This window comes from Lycorma delicatula, chromosome 10 (assembly GCF_047948215.1).
Source record: "Lycorma delicatula isolate Av1 chromosome 10, ASM4794821v1, whole genome shotgun sequence".
Classification (NCBI taxonomy): domain Eukaryota; kingdom Metazoa; phylum Arthropoda; class Insecta; order Hemiptera; family Fulgoridae; genus Lycorma; species Lycorma delicatula.
Window position 1 is genome coordinate 41,551,158 of NC_134464.1, and position 24,165 is coordinate 41,575,322.

Sequence of the window (24,165 nt, forward strand, 5' to 3'; positions counted from 1 at the left end):
TTTTTTGATTGGCCATTGACGTTATTTTACTGCCCAAATATGTAAAGTAGCTCACATTTTCTAAACACTCCTCCCAGCATGCATTGTGCTTTCGTTTGATTCCAACTTGCAACAAGTATCTTCTTACACTTAGTCTCATTGATGTGCATATAATACTATGTGCTAAACATAAATTCCATCTCTTCCAACATTGTCATTAGATCCTACTCATTCTCTGCCAATATTGCAATATCATCAGAAAATCTCAGCACATTTACTCTTTCTCCTTGTATTGTACTCCTACTTCTCTCTTACTTCAACTACCTCATACTTAATTCAAACTTTTCTGTACATAACCACTGAATGGATTGATGTCATGCAAACTTGCTGTGAACAGCAAGTTTGCATGACATCAACACTTTATCCAATGCTGGCTTTTTCTTGATATTCTCCACATTTTATCACTGCTGTTTCACCAATGTTCAAATGTTCTGTTCTGACATTTCACACCTGCCACTTTCAGAATCTCAAAAAGCCTTACCCAATTCGCTTGTTAGAAGCTTTTTCTAGTTCTATGAAAACATCATATGTGTCTTTATCTTTCATTAATCTCTTTTCAATGATAATCCTCAGCTCTAAAATATCCTTTTTTGAACCCGAATTGGTCATCAATAATCAATTATCTATTTTTCCCTCAATTCTTCTTAATGTTACTGGGATCAGTAATTTGGATGTCTTATCATTTATTTAATTTTTATCGTTAAATAAATACTCCTATACATTTATGCAAGATTTTAGTACTTTTTTTTTTATTATAAATTAAGTTCACTTATTATTAAGTGGTTATATTTAATTTTTGTAATTTTCTTTTAAGATATAATCTAATTATTAAGTGTTTACATGACTTTTTATTTAATTTGTTAATAGATTCCAACGCACTAAGCTAAGATGTTGCTTTAGCCAAATATGTAATGTTGTACTACCACACGATTTATTAACACCCACATTACATTCATCCATTCTTTGTCTAAATTATACTTTTATTCTTAATTATATATTAAAAATATAAACTCAAAATAATAAATATTCAGATTTTTCTAGTTGTCAAATAATCTTATCTAATATCATGGAATAAAATCTTTTTCCTATGGTTTTTTTTTGTTTTCTATCACATTGAATTCAATAATTTTTTTAATAAAGGATAAAAAGTTCTATCTATATTTTATTTCATCAGCTTCTGAAGAGAAGCTGGTGAAATAAAATAAAGAGTATTGCATGATACAGGATCCAAGATGAATAATTTAAAAGCATCACCTGTTTGTTTATGTTTCTCTGTAGTTTACATTAAAGACTGACCACAATGCCAAATGAATGGATATTAGATTAATGATAGAAAAATTTGTTTTGTCTAAGCACTGTATTTTAAATTATATTTAGTGTTCTCAAAGGGTAATGCTAACCTAAATATTCCGGGAATGATGGTTATAGGTTACCCCTAAGAGTTAATACCAATATAAATGTTCTACAACTAGTATTATATAAAAAAAATTCTACTATAGTTGACTCGATAACACAAACATGATAACCACAAATTTTTCATAACACAAATTTTTTTTTCATTTCCCTTGAGAAAACTTGCCTTACTTGAAAAAACTGTGAATAACTTGAAAAAGTTTTTGTAGAAAATTGTATCTCTATAAGTCAAATTAATCAAATGATTATCTCTGTAGCTTGAAAAACGATATCTCAATTGAAACCTTTCAACAGCATTATTTCTATTATTCGACCGACTGAGCTACTTAGAAGAAGCAATGGATAAAAAAAAAGAAAAATTATTTTATTTTATTGACAATTTTAGTGCCTAAATATCATTCTTCCTCTCAAATCGGTCAAAGTATAATTTTTATCAGCTAATACAACTCAAACCTCCAGCCCCTCATCCAGTTCAGAGTATAATAAGAACTTCAAAATATAGTACCACACTGAAGTTATACAAAATTATATGTCATGCATTGAACATGGTCAAGAGTAGCATTAACTTGCTACAGACTAAAGAATGTTGATCAATTTTGGAAAAATGTTGAAAAGGATACAGTTGTAATTTGTTTTCAAACTTGTATTTTTTCTTCCAAAAAAAAAAAAAAATAAGGAAGATGAATAAATATTTAGAGTTTTTTTAATAATTATTTAATGTACAGTACAATACAATACTTATAGATTTGTAATTACTCAAAATAATTTATAATCTCTGTAAGTCTAAAAAGTCTGTAAATTACCCACTATATCGCAAACTATACACAACTTGAAGTAACTTCTTGTTCCTTGAAATTTGAATTTTTGAGAGTTGACTTATTTCACTTTGTGAAATTTCTTTTTTTATGATTTACTTGAGTGATACATACTAACAAAATATTTCAAATAAGGAACCAATTAAAAATGATTCTTGTCCTTTATATGTCAACCAAGAAAAGTACAAAAGTAAAGTAAAAAATAAAGTAAAATAAAATAAAAAATAAAGTAAAGAACGAGAATAAGAATAAAGAAGCAAAAAAGGTATTTATAGACTTTCTAACCTTAAAGAGTTATTTTGATTTTTTTACAACTTACTCTTTTAGAAAATATTCTTAAATTTCATTCCAGGATTCATCTTTGTGAAATCGTTTTTCCAATAATTATTTAAAGCGACTTTGGAAAAAACTATCAAGAGACATAAACCTAAACAAAACAAATTTTAGACAATTTGTGGAGCAACACCTCTCAAAATTTTCATCAGTTTTCTGTTTTGCCAGATGAGTTCAGCCATTTATACCAGATGAGTTGAGCCATTTTTCTTAATTAAGCTCTAGTAATTATTTTTTCGAAGATAATGTCTTAAAGAACAGAAAACATCATGGGCGCTCTTCCATCAAATATCACTGACACTAGCAGTTGTTTACTTAAGTATCAAACTATGAACAGACTGATGCTTATTTATAGTATATTCATTCCATGCCACAATTATTTCTGTACAATATTAATATTGTAATACTATCCATTGTACCATCGTAATACTAATCTGATTTCAACATTTTTAATTCATCCATTAATGATTTTATATTTCCTAGCTGTTCATCTTTGTCAATGTATTCGATCCTTAATATTTAATCCTTAAAATAAAAAATCGTAGGAAGTTCTTTTTATTTTCCAATTTCTTTTCTTTAGCCTATGCAATTTTACTTCACTACTGAAATATTTCTTCATAAAACTAAAAAAGAAAAGTATCTTTTTTTTATTACTTTACCTAGTACAACTACACTGTGTAAGATAAAATTAAAATAAAAATATGTTCTATATCTGCCTAATTCTAGTCTTATCTATTTCTTCTCATCCATTTTCAGTATTTTGAACCAACACTTTTTAAGTTTTCCAAGTCAGGAATTATTGTTTAATTTTTAAAAATAAAAAATTGTCTGTTTTTATAAACTATTGAAAATTTGCATAATAATTAAAACCTATAATCATTATTGGGTCGGTTTGAAATCAAATATGAAACTAAAAATTATTTTAAAATAACTGCTTTGAAGGGGAAAAATATTCTGTAACATAACAGAGTAGCGTAGATTTTATGGAGTGCATTATAAACCTCTGTTCATAGAATATTGTGTAGGTTAATTGTTTTCTCATTGGAGTTACTGTATAACCTTGCTTACTTTGACGCAAAGTATTCAATCATACTCTTTTTTTTAGATTCATCCACGAGTAAATAATTGTTAGTTTTCATAATTATACATATTTATTTTTTACTGTATTGTTAAAACAAACTTAGTAGTTTATTTATTTAAAAAAATAGTTATTCCTTACTTTCAACTGCTTCTTGAAAAATGTAGCTGATAACTGGAAAACTGATGGTTGAGAAAAGGCAACATTTGATGAGAAAGATTATGTAACAGTTAATTGATAGAATGTATTTTAAAATGTTTTTGTCATTTCACACAGGCGTAAATTTGACAAATTATGTTCTGTTGCAAAGAACAAATGACATTGAGCAGAGAATGCCGTGGACATATAATGGCTTCCATTGCACAGTGTTTTCCTTCAACCTGAAGAATACAGCAGATTTAAATAGAAATGAGATTTCGTGTACTGCTTTGTATTACATATCACGAACAATAAATCTATACAAGAATAAAAAAATTATGTACTGTTTTATTTGTTGAACGAGTTGACTAAACTAGAAGAAGAAAGAGAATTACCTGATTGAAAATTTTAAATGGAAAATTGTTTTATTGACCACTCGTCCAGTCTCATTCTAAATCAGACTTTTGCAAACTCAATAAGTTTTTTGTAAAAGCGAGGGAAAACTGAGGAGCATGTTATCATTTTGTAAAATTTCACCCTATACACATTAAAATTACCAATTTATTCCATGATGGATGACAAACTAGACTCCTCCAATAAATGTCAGCCACTCCTGCTGAGTGAACTCTGCCGATGGCCAACATATACTAGCTGTAGGTAAACATTCCATTCTGACATTGCTGGGTGTCATGCTTCCCCCAATATCTTCCATTCTCTGCAGTAGAACATAGTCCATCACTAATAAAACTCACCTTAAAGTATATAAGTGATCTATTTTTATAACCAAAGCAGTAAATTTAACTTAGTATTACCTCGATAGACATTATGTGTGCTTGTTTACTATTTGACTGTCGATACAAAAAAGCTTGGTTTGTTGATAAAAAAACTTCACTTGGTTTTAATAAAGAATTAGTTTTTTAAAGTAGAGCTGTTGTTGCAACGCTTCAAGATTATCTTTTTAGTATATCCAGTAGAGCAGTGTACTCAATTCTGTAACCGAAATGTACAAAAAGTTAAATTTCTGTTGTCATTCGATTAGGACATGTATAAATAAGTACACACACACATTTTTGCAAATTTAGGCCAGTTAATTTGAATACTTTCATTCCACAAATGGAGAAGACAAAAAGCAATATATTCAATTTAAATTTATTAATAGAAAAGTAATTGACTCATTAATCAAATTTTTATTATCTTCCAACCTACAAAATAATATAACAATAAACCGTAATAATATTCATTATTCATATTAGTAATACCGTATATTTCTATTATTCGGTTGTCTATTAGCCACAGACTTAATCATTCAAACGTAAAATATGACACAGTGTATTAATTATTGTTGTAGCACCTTGCAAAGGCCATTGAACTACGTACAAGTATAATGTTTCTATTCAAATGGTCGCTGAGTTGTTCTTAATGCTTCCTTGAAATAATAAATAATATATGTTCGTCTAAAAGCACACATACACACACACACACACACACACACACACACACACACACACACACACACTCACACACCACACACCACACATGTCAATAAAATACTAATGTAGACTTATGTTTTGTCTAATATTCTGCTTCACCTGATTTGAATTTTGCCACCTTTGCCAACAATTGGTTGACATAATGATAGAGAATACAACACATCAATGATATATTATTGCTAAATTATTCAGTCTGCTAGTAATAAATACTTGTAAATAAATAAAAGTTGATTGTTATGTATTGTTTATAATAAAATAATTACAAATACGATTATATAAATATCTGTACCAAACTTGATTTTAAGTGTATTAAAAATTAATTTATTCTATAAATAGAAGGCTACCATTTATTTAGGCTATAAATAGAAGGATTTTGTAGGTAAAGTTTGGTATTGAACTGGTCATGGCCATTGATAAATTTATTTCAATAACGATTATTCAACTCTCACGTTTTTTCTAATGTACAATAGACAAAATATAGCAATTTAATTATATCTCATATTAGTTGACAGCAAGAACGAATAGATAAATTTTTTATACAAGGGAAGGCGAGAACTTAACCTCGACCTTAACAGGATCGGCGTAGTTAAAATTTCAGTGTTAATAATAGTGATATATCTATAAAAATTCTATCCTCTAAGTATTTATTTTTTTTTTTTTTTATTACTGGAATTTATTAATTTATATTTTTTAAACAGTTAAAAATTATTCTTCATTTGTTTTATTTTCGAACTCCACAAAAATCTGCAATAATGGCTTAATTTTCAGTTGTCGAGTATTCACGAAGTCTAATGAAAACATTGTCAATGACGTTTACCACAAACGTAATCAGAATCCCGTAGTTTTTCTTTGAATTCGACAGCATACGTTATTTTTCCATATTTCCGCCGATACTAAGGACTCTTCTTTTTTAAAAAGTTCCCGAACATCTTTTAATTAACAATTTGTATTACTGGAAGCCGTAGATCATCATCTGAGACCACCTAATTCAATCAGGTTTAAATAATTTAGGTTTAATAATTTGGTCTAATGCCAAGTAATGTTGTAAAACGTCGTAGCATTTCTTTTTCGTATTCTAAAACTAACAGAATAATAGCTAATTTACCGTAGAATTACATTCCTTTACGCTGCATTATTCTCTAAAAAAGGGCGTTTTACTAATTATTTTTATCGGTGACTTTTCTGTAAAGATGGGATTCAAGAGACCTTCATTTTGGTCATGTATTAAAACTACCAATTAGGAAATTGATCGCTTACTATGCAGAAAGGATTTTTGATTTTTTTTAAGTTTCAATAAATAAATAAAAAATTAGTACAAAATGTGGTTTAGTTCATATTTCGATGTAAATTTTCCCTCCAATTAATTAAATTAATTTTATTATTTCTATTGCTATTTGAAGGAAAGAGATTTACATAAATAGAAGCATAAATTTACATAAATATTTCTCCAGCTTTACTAAAACCGGTAAACCGAGTTAAAAAAAATAAATCCTTACGCTACAAAATAAATAATAGTAGCAGTAGTAATTTTTTTTTACACTGTTCGTGCGATTTTTGGAAATATATTTTTTTTAAATGTTAGTAAGAAAATATCGTATAAATTTCATAATACATTAAAACTTTACGGTAGAAAGAAAATTCTATTATTTAGTGCTTTAAAATTGTTTTATTAATTAATTACGTCTCGTTCCGGACGGGGCGGGTGTCTATGTCAGTCAAGTCCGACCATTTTGCATCCAAGGTAGCAGGATAAAATAACAAACAGATGGTAGCTACAGATAAAAGTTAACTACCACTACACTCTCTTGACCAAACACGCCCACCAATGACTACTCTCAACGGCACTCTTTTCATTTTATATCCGCCTGGTATTCAAAACTTTTAGAAATGCTGTGGAGCATCTTGGTATTTCTCGGAACTAGAATAATTGAGTGAGTAGTGACCGACCAGCAGTCAGTACTCAAACCTGCAAATAAAACTAGCACTTTTAGCAATCTCTCTCTCTCACTCGCTCTCTCTCTCTCTCTCTTCTCTAGCATTTTTTAATGTTATTTCTCTCACTTACCATCAAATTTGGTGAATAGAAAAATTTTCACTGGCCACTATGTTATAAGTTTTTATTAAATAAAAAGAATGTATAATATAGATGACTTAAAGATTTTTTTTTGTCACAATAATTATATTGTTTTGGATTATTATATCACAGTGATACACATTTTGAATGATTTTCTTGAAAAAATTTAAGAAAATTTATTGGAAAACTTAAGTTAAAAAAATACATATCTTCCACAGCCTTAGCTCACGTTTAGTAGCAATCTCTTTAGTTATTTCTCTGCAATCTTTTTCTTATTTTTATCAAAATTCAAGTATTTTATTTTTGAATTTCTTGAAAATAATTTTATTTTCTTATGACAGGATTTTATGTAACCAAAAATGTTTAAATATCCATATTTTAAATATGCTTCTATGCTCCATAAAAATAATGGTTGTAGGTTACACATCATAAGTAATAAATTTCTCTTGAAAATAATTAAGCCATTTTCAAAAATATCAATCATCTAATGCCAGGTTTACTTAGTAAAGTGATTCACCTTTGTTATTTTCAGTGAGCTAAATATAACATTATTTATTAGCAGCATGCTAAACCAACTGAAATGTAGGCGATATTTTGTCACATTTTCACTCTTTTTATCATAGGGATTGGCTGTATAATCAGAATCAATATTCTCAAAGAAAGCAACTCTGATTGGAACTTCTTGTACTCTCTGGTGCTTTATATGTGTTGCAACCATAAAAGAGATTGGGACATTTAGGATGAAGCAATAAATTAATATTGAAGCAATATTGGTGACACCTTTTTGTTGTAAAATAATGTGTTATGTACGTTACTCTAATTTAGTGAGAGAAAATCTTACACAAAATTAAAGAATTGTAAAAATAAAACTGTTTTTAAAAAAATTGCATTAAAACTAAAATTAAAAAAAAAAAATCTAATGTAAATTTTAAAATTTACATCAAAACTAAACAAACTTTCAATTTTTGATTAAATTTCAACTTTTTGAAGTCGGTGTCAGATTAAAAGGTATAAAACTATATATGATTAATTTAACCAGAAAAACAAAATTTAAAGAAAGGTTGAAAAATTATTTAGTTTCAGACTATGTGGAATACTTTTAAAAGCCGGTTTTATTAATTTGTTATATTCTACTAACTTCAGTAAAAAAAAGTTATCTTTTCACATAAGCTTTTAGGCAGTTATATTATTTTATTTTGGATGTCAATCTATTTTTTGTATTTTTATTCTATTTTCCAGTTATACATTTCAGTGTGGTCGTTATTCCAGGATATTAGATTAAATCTTTTCTACATCCTTTTCACAATTTATTTATTAATAGTAATATATTTTAATATAAAAACTCTTTTTATAAAATAACACATTCTCCTTTAAAATTTTTCATTAATCTTATCATGAGTACAATGTGACATTTTCATTTTCTTAAAAATTATAAATGTTTAAAAAATGAATGGTTATTAATATTATTTAACTTGGTATTTGTAAAAGAGAGAAAAAATGTGGCATATTTCTTTTTATTTTAGTGTCAATAATTTAAATTGAAAGTGAAGATGAGGTGTTTAAAAGCAAGATGTTCTTGTCTAAAATTTAATTATATTTTATCATTAATCCGCATTAACATTATCTTTCTAATTACAGTTTTATTCATTTTATTTTGTACTTCATTATTCATTTAATCCCAATTTAACTGGTTGAATTTTTTGTAACTTAAAAAAACTGTAAAACATTTTGTTTTTGCACATATTATCATTTTTTATGACACTCACCTTGATTTTAAATGTTTAAGTTGATATTTTATTATTTTTTTTTTTTTTACTTAACACCACAATAAAAGAATAATTTATTTGAAGAAGATGATGAAACATTTTAGGAAATATAATATTTCTTGTAGATGTTTGCTAGGAAGGAAAAGTTATTATTAATAAAAAGAAATTACAGAGTTTTAGAATTATGACATTTTTTATGTATAATTTATGTTATTCCTATGTATAATTATTTATAAAGATTAATGATAAAATAGCTAAATAATTGAACATTATGGACTGTGTACATAATATTAAGCGACAAACCTTGGATGAGACATTTATGTTGTTTCTTTTTTTTGTTTAGAAACCAGGTTTGTAGTATATTAAATTTATTACATAAATTATGGAATATAACTATTTTTTTATTTATTTTATTTATTTTTTATAGGATTATATTTTCCTTTTTTATTTCATTATTTTAGTTATGTCCCTACCAATATAAGCAACTATATAGATAGTGAGTTCCATCATGTATATTTTGGAATTAAATTTAAGTACTAACTTAATTTACAGAAATTGTATTGAAATAAACAAACAACTTTCGTAGTCCATTATTTTTTATATAAAATGCTATATTTTCATGAACATATTTTTTTTAGCTTTAGATAAAAAAGGAAAATTTAAGTCTAATAAAGATCTCAGGACCATTTGTTGTAATGCTTAATCTAAAATTATATTATAATGATTGAATGTAATTTCTGAAAATATAAAATATATCTTCTGTAGATTACATTGAATTAATTTTTTTGCAACTTCAGAAGAAGAATCAATATAGTTGATGATTTATGACTGTGTATGTATAGGAGTTATAATCACATTTCCAGAATTGTGTTATGTACGCACTGAATGGAATGCATTCTATCAAATTTAAATAGAGAAATAAGAAAGAGAAATAACCTTATTTCGAATAAAGAGAAAAAAAGAAAAGATTAGTAAATCCAGTTACAGAACCCAATGGTAATGAGCCAACAATTGGTTTGAAATGCATTATCTAACCGTTTGATAAGAGATTATATATTTTTTCTGAAAGTTTTATTGATTTGTAGAATTTTATTGTACTCTTAAAACTTATTGAATATATATGTGTATATATTTCAGTTACATTAGGAAAATTTAATAGGTAGTATGGGCAAATAAACAGACAGAATGATCTAGATCTTGTATATCTATCTAGAAATCAAAATTTAAGTATTCAAATAAATAACAATTTTGTAAATAATAAAAACAATTTTTTACTCACACATGTATTTTTCAGAATAAAAAATAACAAAGTAAAATTTTAATTTAAATCCAAAACAATTACAATGTAAACCGTACAGTTTAATACATTTCACATTTACAAAAATAATACAACTCTTATGATTATTCGTTGTTTAATCGGGCCAGTTAGAGTTTTGTAACAAAATTTTTATTTATTTTTTCTTATTGTATGGAAAGTGTAAATATTGTTTATTATCCATTACTGTATATATTCTGTATTACATATTTATGATATGTATTTTCTTTTAAAGAAAATTCTAAATTAATAACATATTTTGATAATAGAAATGTAATGTCTTACCTTTTTTGATATCAGTATCGTTTTGTTTTGTTTTTTGAGCGGAAGAAATGATATCTACGAGACTCTTACCGTACGGTTTAGAATTTCATTGTAAATTTTTTTTTATATTACTGCGTTTGGTTAGATTATTATTATATTTTTTATGAATTGCTTATTATCTTATGGATTTATTATCACAATTTATTGCCTTTCTAGAACAAACAAATTGAATTTCACAGCCAATTTTTTTTTTGTCAGTCATAATTTTTACGTTTTTAATAAAACTAGTATAATAATCTTTACGTATCAAAGATCCGTGATGTAATATTGCACATTACTTTGTAAGTGTAATCCTCGATTTTTATCGTTAAATTCGATTTTAACAATCGAATTTCTGTTTTACTTATTTATTTTTTAATGAAACTAGTTGTATAATCTCTTTTAAACAAATACTTTTTTCTTTTTTTTAAGAAGTGAAAGGACTTAAAAAAATTGTTTCATCTTCAGTACTTTCATTTGCATAACAGCATTTACTATTAAAACAAGCTGTAGAATATATTTTTTTTAATTTTATTATTTCAAGTACATTATCAAGTTTTTATACGCTACCTACTACTATCAAGTACTACTAACTCGTGACGCGATTCGGTAAAGTACATAAAAAATGAATAAAGTGATATATTCGTGTCCCGCGGTTCATCAAATGAAAAAAAAAAACTTTGTCTAACAAAATTCGAAGTATTCTTTATTACTACTCTAGTTGAACTAAAATATAATATTTCCCGCTTATTTTATTTTATTTTCCTATTTTCATTTCACTATTGGTAAGTTACCGACGAAGTTCTAACGAAAACGAACTCCGTGTTATTCAAAATAAAAGGTCAGACCAGACAGTTGGTTACATTGTAAAACTAAACTCTGACTGCTAAATTTCATGTATAATCTTGATAAAATTTTTTGAACTAATACATACTTCCTACACGGACTGTTGTCATCTTGTGTGACACAGAACTTAAATTTAACTCTTCAAAAAAATTTCAGATTGAATTAAGGATGTAGTATAATGAATTCTAATACTTTTTATTAGAAAATAATAATCTCATGTCTATATTTCTCTGAAAAAAGACATAGTTACTACTATTAATTTTTGAGGGATAACTTAGAAGTATTCCATCACATTTTTTTTTAAAGAAAAACATGTTCTTATGCTTATATTTCCTAAATAAACATGTAAGAAAAGTAATTTCAATTTAGATATTCAAATGAAGAGAACTGTTGGAATACATCACCTAACCTTATGACATTAAATATAATTTCTAAAATTCTTGTTGATTGCCAAGAAGACAATTGTCATTATTAGCTGTGATGAAAGTCACAGCTAATCACAATTATATTAAAAAATATACTTTCCAAATATATTATGGTAGTTGGGACAATTTGACAGATGATAGGTTCTGCCATCATTTATATTTATAAATCAGAAACTTACGTATTTATTATAATTCCAGAAACTGAACTGTGAAACAATAGTACAATATGAGAATTTTAATCACTAAAAAAAAGAAGTAAATTATATAATGTTTTCTTGCACAAATGTGTTTTGGTAGAAAATTTAAAGTGAAAAATGTAAATCTAGAATCAAACAAGAGAACAGTTCTGTCGATTTGGTTGGAACGCATTTAAAGAAATTAAATTGATTTTACTTTTTGAAAAATTGTGTGAATGTGTGTGTGACATTCTAATAATACCTTTAATAAAAATAAGCCTATATTATATAAAATACATTAAAATGTATATTTATTCTTTTCAGTTATCCATTGAAATGAATAAAACTGATTTAGTATGGACACAGTGTGTATTTTCCTGTATTAACAATACGTAGCACTGCTTCAGAACTAATGAGTTCATTACTTTCCCTAAAAGTAGAATAGTTTGAACTAAAAGTGCAGTTTGAACACCATATTATTTTAATAGAAAAAGAGTGAGAGATAGTTACACAGTTTTGAATGAATAACAAATAGAAATATTTCATTGAATATTAAAATATATCTGAAAGCCATTTCAGTAGAAAAGTATATGAATGAAATAAAAGCACTTTTACTTGCAGATAGTGAAGATGAAATAATTTTATGTTAATATTTATTTATCCATAGTTTGTCATCATCACAGATCAGTATAACTTGTACCGAATTTAACACATCAGAGTCTAATAAAACATCATGTTATAAGACAATTATCATTAATAAAACATTTCTTAATCATTGGTTGGAGAGCAATGAAGTAACTATAACTAACTGGTTAATACCTCGGTAAGTATTTGTATCAGTAAATATGTATAATTGTCTAGTTAGTGTATCAGTTAGTGTATTGCTTTTAGATTAACTGCTCTTATTTTCAATTTTTTCATATATCATTTCAATTCTTGTTAAAATATGTGCAGAAGTATGTCCAAGGTCATAATAAAAATAAACATACTATACTACTTTAGTATATTTACTTCACTCTTACCTAAGATAAAACAGGTTTTATTAATGACAAGTGTTTTATAACAAGATATTTATTAGAATTTGATGTGTTAATTTTTTTAAATGTAGATTTCTGATTATGATGTATTATTTCAAAGAAAAATTTTTATAAATACTTTGGTGTAGTGCATATTTTAATTTTTGTTTTGGATGTTCATATTTTTAATATATAATATTTCATCTGAAGAAAAATGATTAATTATATATATATACATACCCACATAAAACACATACACACACACACACACACACACACACACACACACACACACATACACATAACATAAACATTTTAAGGGTCTATTAATCAACTCACATCATTGATATGTCAAAGGACCCATAAGTGATTAATTAGATTTGTATAGGTAGTAAATATATAAAGAAATGTAAATACATGTAGGAATCAAACTATTTATTTTATGTCAAAATTGGCTGCAATTCAAATTTGTTTTTAAATTATTAAAAAAAAATATTAGGTGCGTACATGTCAAAAGAGCTTTCTGTTATATTGTTACTAAACAATATCAATATTGTTCATCATTTATTAAACAAGTGTTTACTTATGCAACATTTACATATATCTTATTCATTTCTCATATTTTAGGCTTTGTCACATAAGTATTATAACAATTGTAAATGTCAAGGATTGATTATTTTACGACAGGCGTAATGTTATAAATAAATATTTTTAATTTACATTGATGCAAAATAAAACAACTTTTCTTTATCTTTTTTAAAAAAAAATCAACATCTGGATAATCTTGTTATATCTATTTTTTTTTAGAAACTGTACTACTTTGTTTATCTGAAAATTTATCTTATTGCTGTACATTATTATTAATATTGGATATGCATGTACACATTTTTTTTTTTTTTTTTATTACTTCATGATATGAAATTAATGCTTGCATGTGGGCATGGGAATTTTGTTGTATGTGAGAAATTTCTATTCTTGACAAGAATTGAATCTAAAACATCTGGGTTTTGAATATTTAGGTTCAGTGATTTATTTTTATAGTTCATTAAAACATATTGTTTCCTTTTAATTTCCCGTCTACATGGCGCTATAGCTCTAGAAGGAAAAGCATTGTAATCGATCCAATTTGGGCATATGCAGTTTCCATTGGATCTTGACGTTTTGACTCCTAAGGAACCCAAAAACCAGATAGAGATTTTCTGGATGTTAATGTGTGTGCACGCGCGCGCATGTCCAGTATTAGCTTCTAAATCAGTTTTTATCTTCAGAACTACTGAACCAATTTTGACCAAAATTGGTCACATTACTTCTATACATGTGGGGCATGGATGACATTAAATTTGCAGCTTAAAAGATCAAGGGAGTGAGGCTGTAGAGCAAGATCACCCTCAGTATCTTGAGATTTCGCCTAATTAAGTATTTTACTTAGGAACATTTGTTAACAACTAAAAAGTGATATTTGCAAAATCGCATTCCCACCCCAAAAATTGCCGTTGTAGTCGTCAGTTATATTGTGGCATCACAGGTGAGCGGTAGAATTAAATGAATAAATAATATTTAAAGTGTAAAAAACTAACTCGGTCTGGCTGGGTCTCAAACTCGATCGCCTGGTCAATTCGTTACCTGATGAGTTAAGCTTTGCGGCTACATCAGCTGCCCATCATACAGCAAAATTTGTCCTATGTAAGTTGTGATATTACACTAGTTTAGTTATTGACAACTGTCACTGCTACTACCACTAACCTGTGCAAATTAAATTCGGTATGCGCACATGCTTTAGTTAGAATCATTGAATTAAATAAACAAAAAAATATTATATTTAAATAGAATGATAAATATTTTTAATTAACTTGTTTTTGTATGTATGTCTAAGCTATGCATCAGGAAAATGACAGGAACATCTAAATATAAATGGTAATTGTAATCCTTTGGATATTTTATAAACTATTGATTTTAGAATATTGTTTAATTGATTAGGGGACATAATACTTGGTTGTAGAAGACCTTTACCTTTACCTGTCATAAAGAACAGAATCAATAAGCCTATCGTATTTGATACTCAATTTAGTGATAAAGTATTTTAACTTAGCTGTAAGTTTCTCAAATAATAAATCATGTTTAATTTTGTCTTCTAAATTGTTGGTTACATTCTGCCACTTGGGAATGCAGCTTTAGCTGCATGATGGGAATGTCCTACAACTGTGCTGTCAGCTTTTTTCTTCTTTTCACTCTAATTTCCAACCTTAATGCATAGATGCATAGAGACTGTTATACAATGTTTTTAAGTGGCATTAGCTACTTAAATTCTTAGCAACTACATAGGTTTACCTGATATAAATTTTACACATCCTAGCAGGAAATTGAACTTGGAACTTATGTTAGCAGAAAGTATGTTACATGATGCTACATAAAATAATGAACAGATTTTTTTAAATTTAATTTTTTTTTTTACTGCTAATAGAAGTATATTGATAAGGTTAGCTTGAGTAATACAGTTTGTTCTTAGTAGAGGAAAAGGTTGTAACCATGTTCAATTTTCCTGCCAGTCAAGAATAAAATATTAACATCTTTAAAAAGTATGACAAAGTGTGTTATTATGTTAAAATTATTAAACATTAAATGACTCACTTTAACATTAGATATTTATTGAGTAGATTAGCTGGTAATTAGCATTGAAAGGACTATAAAAGAAAACATTTATTGTTACTTGTTAAATATTTTGTAATTTACAAAATCTTACTAATACATTATAGAATCAGAACATTGCTGAATGGTTTTATATGTTAAATTCTTCAACTACCCTGTTATCTGTAGTGGTGCTGAGTTCTAGATTAACTAGTCTTGGATTCGATTCCATGTAAGGGTTTAGCCAGTTATCTCAGCTATCATTTCATTAACCTCTTACTCGTTAAAATACAAGTGTACTATTTTTCATAATACAAAAATAAAATTTAGGTTGTTTGCAGGAAGGAATCCTTAGAGTAAATGAAAATTTAGTTTTGTTTATTCTTTCTACTATGTATGTACATGGTATGAATAAAATGTTATAAAAAATGATTTATAGAACTGTCCTTATCACAAAATATAAATACTCAATGAAAAAGGAATATTTACTGTATTTTCATTTATAAATAATTTTACTAAGGAAGGTGTTATTTACATATAAATGGAATTTGAGTTTCAAATTTGATAGAAAGAATTTTATTTATTTAGTGATTGAAGGCAACCTTAAGTTTGCAAAGAAACTGAGTAAGGAGTTTACTCACTTTAAGTAGAAAAATTAGGTAATCTATGAACTTCAAATGCTAACCATATTTCCATATATTTGCTAGTATCTATATCAGTTGACCAGTAGGTGGTAAATAAAAACTCAGAAGCATCAAAGATAAAAGTCCAGTAGTAGAAGTGCATTAGTACACCTTTCAAAAGGGAATATCCTTCATACCAGTGTATAAAAAGGAAAGGAGTAATAAGAAAAAAAATCCTTTCTCATATAGACATATACTTTGTGTTCAAGCACAGGTTTTTTTTAAAATCTTTTATTAAGTAGTTTAATGAACATTTTTGTATTGGAGACTAATATTTAAAAATTAGGATATTCACCACATCTAATATCTTCAACTATCTGCTTTATATATATTATTATAACCTTATCTGCTTTATTATATTGTTAACTTTATAAGTGTAGATTTTATCATTGATGCTTATGTACCTTTTATGACCTGCCAAACTCATTTTTTTATTTTTGAAAGATTTTGTAAGAGGTTATTTACCCTTTAATTGTATTTAATTAATTATTAACAGGTATCATAATACTGACAAGTGTGCTTTTTCTATGCATACTAACTGAAAGAGATTTTTATTTATCAGACATCTTTGATATTTTTTAATACTTGATGTTTTTAATATTATAACGCAATTCATGCAAATATTTTTTTATATATTTTAATTAGAAAATGTTAACTATGATAATTGTAATAAAAAAATGCCAGGTCAAACCTACTCTAGAAATCATATCTGATACTTCTTATATATTATATATCAGCTATTTTTGCTACTAGCTGAGATGTCAAAAAAGAAAGCAACATAAATAGTTACATGATTGATATAGGAGTAATTTAGTACAAATAAATTATAATTATATTTGCATATTCTTGGCAGATTATTAATGAAAAAAATTTTAACTTTAGATTTTATGATAAATATTAATATGCTGAACTATTATTTTATTGTAATTACATTTTTATTATTATATCTTTGCCTCTCTTTTACACACATTCAACCACTTTTTTTCATTGTTTTAGTATAAATTATACATATTTTTATTTTAATAATTATATACAAACATACCTACATATACAAACAGATAGATAATTGGTTGTTGAAACGGTTCAAGATATAACTCCAAGTTAAGATAAATGAGTCATATGTAAAAAATAAGAAGAAATTGGCCATTAAAATAATATAATAAACCAAGAGAAATCATGTATGGTTAATTCAATATTTAAACATTCTTTTATTTTTTACATAGATACCATTGTTTTCTAGTTATATTTTGAGGTACAGGATTTTTTAAATTGTGTAGGTACAAATTTGTTATCTATGAGGATTCATCCAGCTCAGCATCATCAATTTCAGTTGCTCATTTTCCTTAAACTGTTAAAAAACCAAACACACCTTGAAATAAAAAAAGATAAAGGTGATATCCAAGCTGTAAGAGAGATGATTAAATAGTTCCCATTGAAATTTCTGAATCTTATGGACAATACAGGTAGCAAGATAAGTGAATACTCATGAATGATAATAATTCCTGATATCAGCAGTTTTTCAGGGTATGTATCAGGGTTAAAAAAACATTCATAGTACCTATTTATTTAGATTGTTGTTTTTGAATATAAAATCCATGAAAGACAGACCTTACGGTTAAAAAAAATCATAGGATATTATATCCTACAAAAACAGGATCTGCTTTATTATTTTTTTGTTGAGTTTGATTGACATTAATGTATGAATTATGTTTTTATTAGAGATTGATATAAAATCCATGTTTTATTACATTCATTAAATGGAATATAAATTTTTCTCCTCTTTCTTAAAGTGGTCCAAAAAAAAACGCATGTGTTAAATTCTTAGTTTTTTATTTATTATTTATTTTGTCTGTCACTAACATTTAAAATGTGTCTTGTTAAAATAAATATGTTGCATGCAAGTCATAAAGCTAGAATAAAATCAATAAACATGAAGTATCAGGCTTTTTAAACTTTAATTTAATTACAAAAATACACTAGGCGTCTTTATCATAAACATTTTTTTTTATACGTTTTATAATGCACCAATCTTCAGCTTCCTTACTTTTCTTTCCTTTACTCATTTCAGTAGTTCCAAAATTTTCTTGATATGATAAATTTTAGGAGCAAAGATCTTTTGAATTGTAAAATCAAATCATAAATCACATTTTGGTATTGATGGGATTGTTTATTGTCAAATCCATCATTACTTATTGTCATATGGAAAACAAACAAGCAATTCAAACTATTCATAAACTGAATGGTAATTACCTAATAAATCAATTGAAGCTTATTACAAACATATAATCTTGGCTTTACTATTTCTAGTCACATTTTTATTAGCAAGTTGCAGTAGCTTTTGACAAACTCTTGTCATTTCATCTCATTTTAATCAAAATTCATTGTAATTGGAAGTAAAATTTATTACGATAAATAATTACCTCATGTGAATTTCCATGTATTTAATCACAAATGTATTTTTGTTTGTTTACAGATTTGAGATCATTCCATAAATATAACAGATAATTATGGCTTCTGTCTCAGTAAGTCACATTTTGTTTTATAACTAATTTATTATATATTATTGCTACATGTGTATTTATTACTCTAAATGTAGAGCGAATTTAATTAAATAATTTATAGTTCAGTTAGATACCATCTCACAATTCCAGAGATGGGGGAAGGTGTTTCTTTAGGTAGTTTTCAAATGAGTCTTAATTTCTTAAAGAAAGGCAGTTTATGGAGTAGTAGAAATTGAAGGTAGTTAATGCAACATTATTGATAAATAATGTACTACTTGAACTCTTACCCTGGGTAAGGATATCAAAATTAACCAAAGAATTATGAACTGTGTAAACAATAAATTAATGTACTCCTATCTATTGTAAAACAATGCCTCTACTAAGTACAAAATTTATGTATATTTCTGAAATTAGTAACAGATTTTCATTTAAAAAATTTTAATATCAGAGGCTGCATTGTACAGGTTATTCAAATCAGCTTTAATTTTTTTTAATTAATTTTTTTTTTTTCAGTGTAGGTTTGCTGCCTGATCATGTATTGTTTGTCGGGAACTTTCCACATTTCTCTATATAAATTCTCTTTTACAATTAATTAATTTTTTAAATTGATAATTTTTTTTTCTTTTAGTGATGAAACTTAAAATTAACATTTTATTTTTATTCCTACAACATTGTAAGGAGTACATAAAAAAAAAATTAAATGTGAGGTAAGGTAAAGTGCCAACATTCAAAGCCATGCTTAATAAACTTGTCTCATAGAATATCAAAGTTAAAGAAAATTGGGTACAGTTTTCAGTGAATGTTATTGGAATTTATTAGTAGTTAATGACTAAAGTGGCTTGTGTCACTTAAAAATATAAAATAATAATAAATACATTATTTATATATTTTCTTATGTTTGGTTACAGTTTATAGGTAATTTTGACCTATAAAATTATGTACTAAATATGTAGATACACAATATTCATTACCTTAGATTCAAACATGCACTCACTTTTAATTTTATTAGCAGTATAATTTATTTTCTGAATATTTTAACAATGAATATCTGAAGTTCTCTTTATGCAATGAGTATGCATATTATTACCAACACAACTTCTTTAGTTAATGTTTGACATGAAAAATAAACTAAATCAGATTAGCTTTGTTAGTTTGTCCTTCTTTTTATTTTTATTTTGTTCTCCTCCTCCCATTACCATTGTTATTGTTGTTGTTATTTTACTTTTTGTTGTTGTTTTTTTTTTTTTTTTACCTCTCCTTATTACCCAATTGTTACTAGTCAGTGCAACCCTGATATGTCATCTCCATACTCCAACATTCTTTTAACCTTCAACATTACTCTCCTTGAAACTGTGTCTTACTCTGCCCCATCAAGACGTCATCATTTCTTCTTCTTCAATAGAGTTTATCTTCCTTGTATTCTTTACCATACTAGGATGCAAACAAGACTATAAACATATTTCTTTTTGTTATTGTACTATTATTAAACAGTGTGTAATACATTTTGTAAGCTAATTGTAATTAATAATTAAAATAAGAACATTCTTCTTAAATGGTATAAAAATTACTAACTTGAATAGTTATTTTAAAGATATTAAAGACTGAATTGTTATTAGCATCATTAACAAATATTCATATGACTATTAATACGACTATTACAAGACCTTATAAACCTGTTATTTTTCTTATCTTATCTATACTTGTTTTATAACATTCCTTCATCTTGAAGGTTTATTCAAGTTCAACGTAATCAACATTTAAATTTTAAACATGCACAGTGTAAAATTCATTCATCATATAATTTTTTTTGGAGATCTAGCAAAACAGTTTATATTTTAATTGAATATTTCCATGCATACAATTTAGAAAACTTTGAGGGTTTTTCTAAAGGAAGTTGGAACTGTTCTCTGGTGTTCCTTTTTACTTTGTAGAAAAGCAATTTTGAGGTGATCAGTGTAAAGTCACTAGGATTAATAATCTGCTGTTTCCATCCTGGGTAGAAATACCATGATCTCCTGCTGAGGAAAAATGGGCAGGATGACTGCCATTTCTTTGAAGCACCCCTACAGAAATGAAGGGATTTCTGATCCCTTCATTCTTACCAATTTATCTATATAAATGTCACTTCCTGCAAAAATATTGATGAATAAACTGAGAGGAGAATCAAAAAATCTCACATACTTCTTTCCTGGTCTTCACATTCAGGAGGTGCACTCATTAATTTTTTAATACCGGAATGTTTGATTCTGTATCTTAGTACACCACAAGAATATAGTTCACAACCACATATCAATGTCATATGTTTTCATGTCAAATGTTTAACTTTTTTTTTATGAACTAGATTTTTAATTACTTATTTTTCACCTCTTGCTGACAGATACCCAAAAGCAAGGACCATTTTCATGTGGGCTGATTATTATAATTTAGATTTATTTCTTATTGTTTCATAATTTTTAATAACTTATAAATAAAAATAAAAGTGTAGTGAAGGTTAGGAATCAAACCAAAGAATTTTAATATCCACAAAAATATTAAATACATGAATACGTCACATAACATTTAAGGAAATAACAATAACCTTGATAAAGAAAATGGTAACAAAGAATATTTAAAGTTACAATAAATGTAGGTCAGACTTTTAAGTTAAAAAAAATTTCATGAAAAAGAACAATTTTTTATTTCTCCCAAAAAACAAGAACCAAAATGGCACTTTGGTGTGTTTCAGCATCAGTGCACACCTGTTCATATTGATAAAGCGATTGATATGTGATTATTATGTGTCATTTAAATCTACTTAGTATGATGCTTTAAAACAAACCCCTTATTATTATATGTTGATCTGAATTCTTTTCCTAAGAAAGCACTATTTTGAATCCTATATTTCATTACTTCTCGACCCCCTGAAATCACTGTTTAATATTGTATAGCTTTTGTTCCTTAATCTGTTTACAACTTGTTTAGCTTTGTTATACCATTATCACAATTATTTTAATTTTTTTTTTTTTAAGTATGAAAATATAACAAAATATCTTTCTATTGTATTTCTTCAAAAGAGAAAAAATAGGTTCCTACACAGAACTTCAAATTTTTTAGACTAATATTTTTGTAAATTGTAGAGGCCTTAATTATTTCCCTAATAAAGTCTTATTATATTTAATAAAGCAAAGATTAAAAATTATGAAAAACTCTTTTTTATCAACAGGAGGGCAGAATCCTTTTTCAAAATATTTTGGATAAACATTGTTAAAAATTATGTTGGTCTTTTACTTTTTTCTTAATTCTATTAAAAGCAAATTATGCATTTATCTATTATTTTAAAATAATTATCTTCAAATCAGATTACTCCTCACTTTTTTAAGTAAGCCTAGAATGGAATGCATATTATTTATTGTTAACTCTGGCTTTTTCATTCTGAGGAGAGGTTTGTGACTCATATGAAGTTATCTACAACTTTATTGTTATTTTTCTAAACATACATACTCATACATGGGTAAATTTAACTTAAAAAAACATTTTTTAGTAATATCCATTTTCTAATAAATTTAGAAAAACATTTCTGAATACTCTAGGCAGCTATGAGTTACACAGAGTTTTGTGTAAGTCAATCGTATTTTTATCTTTATGCATATTTGTCATCTTTATGGCCTTACCAACAACTTTTTGTCATACAAACAGTTCATTTTTTACATATTATTCAAGATAAAATTATTTAATGGGCAAATAAAACTAAAACATAACATTTTTTTAAAAAATCTGTTTAAAATTTAATGTTTTTTTAAATTGATACTGAATTAAATTGTTGGAGATATTCATTTTTAATTTGACATTGACTTTAAAAAAATGAAATTTAAAAAAAAAATTATTTTTTACTTTTTTGTGTGGTTGATTTTATTTTTAATTTCTTTTTGTATAAATATAAATTATAACAAGTTTTTTAATTATTAATTAATTTATTTATTCTCAATGCTGATCTGATAATTTTTTTCCTTCTATGGCTTTCCTCGATTATTTTATGCAAATACTTTGACATTTCTTTTTATTTTTCATGAAAGTAACATATCTATCCATTTTTGTTTTGTGTATATAATTATAATTATGCATTTATTGGGATAAAGTACTTTTTTATTTATAATCTATATTAGGTTTGGATTAAATTTATTTATTAAGCAGCTCTAAGTGTTGTCAACTCATTGTCATTCCATATTGTTTAAAATGATCATATAGTTATGAAAACTGTATCTATTAGGTATTTGTATTACAGCATTATAAGGTAATAACTAATTAAACATAGTTGTCGCCTTGCTATTTATCATTAATAATATTACATATAACACAACCACTGTGTTTAACTCTGACATTTAATAATATAACATTAGTTTTATGGAGGTGTTTAGAGGTTAATGCACTCTTTTCATGTAGAACAGAATAATGTCATTAATAAAACATTGTTTATACATATGACCTCAGAATAAATTCATGACCATAATAGTTTTTTTTATTGTATATTAATTTTATTCTAAAATCCTGAATTGCCTAACATTACGTTATGTATGTGGTTTTTATCTGTTCCTATGTAATTAACCACTTTCAAGATTTAAAAGGTTTTCCCATAAAATTGAAATTATTTTAAAAATTTCTTCCTCTCTCCCAAAAAAATCTTTTTTTATTTTAAATATATGAATTTCCTTAGGAAAGGCTTAAATATACCAATCTGTATTTTAAAAGATGTTTCTGGAATTTTTTTTTGTGAATTGCTTCTTAAGAACTTTTTTCACAAAACAATAATTTATTTGCTGAAAAAAGAAGTACTTATCAAAATCCAATTTTGTAGCCTTCCAATTCATTCAAATTAACTGCTGGATTTCAATTTGAGTCTTGAACTATCATTATAAATTAACAAATGCTAGAATATGGTTATTAAAACATTCACAATTTAGGGATTATTTCATACTTACATGTTGCCAAATTTGAGACATTTCACATTCAGTAATTGGATTAGCAAGATAGTTCTGCAGTAATTATTTTTTTTTTAAATATTTTCATAAATTTTTATAAATAAATTATGATATACTTTGTGTAAACTATATTATTTATACTATCAAATATTTGTAAGGTCAGTGACCTTTACT

At 26.3% G+C, this 24,165-nt stretch overlaps 1 protein-coding gene across 1 annotated transcript in view; it reads left to right on the plus strand.

Moving 5' to 3' along the window:
* LOC142331299 (uncharacterized) overlaps positions 1 to 24,165 on the plus strand; it is a 129,742-nt gene that overhangs the window by 38,121 nt on the left and 67,456 nt on the right. The window contains exon 2 of the mRNA XM_075377094.1: positions 19,009 to 19,057. Coding sequence (XP_075233209.1) covers positions 19,043 to 19,057 — 15 coding nt within the window. The 5' untranslated portion in view covers positions 19,009 to 19,042. The remainder of the gene's footprint in view (positions 1 to 19,008; positions 19,058 to 24,165) is intronic.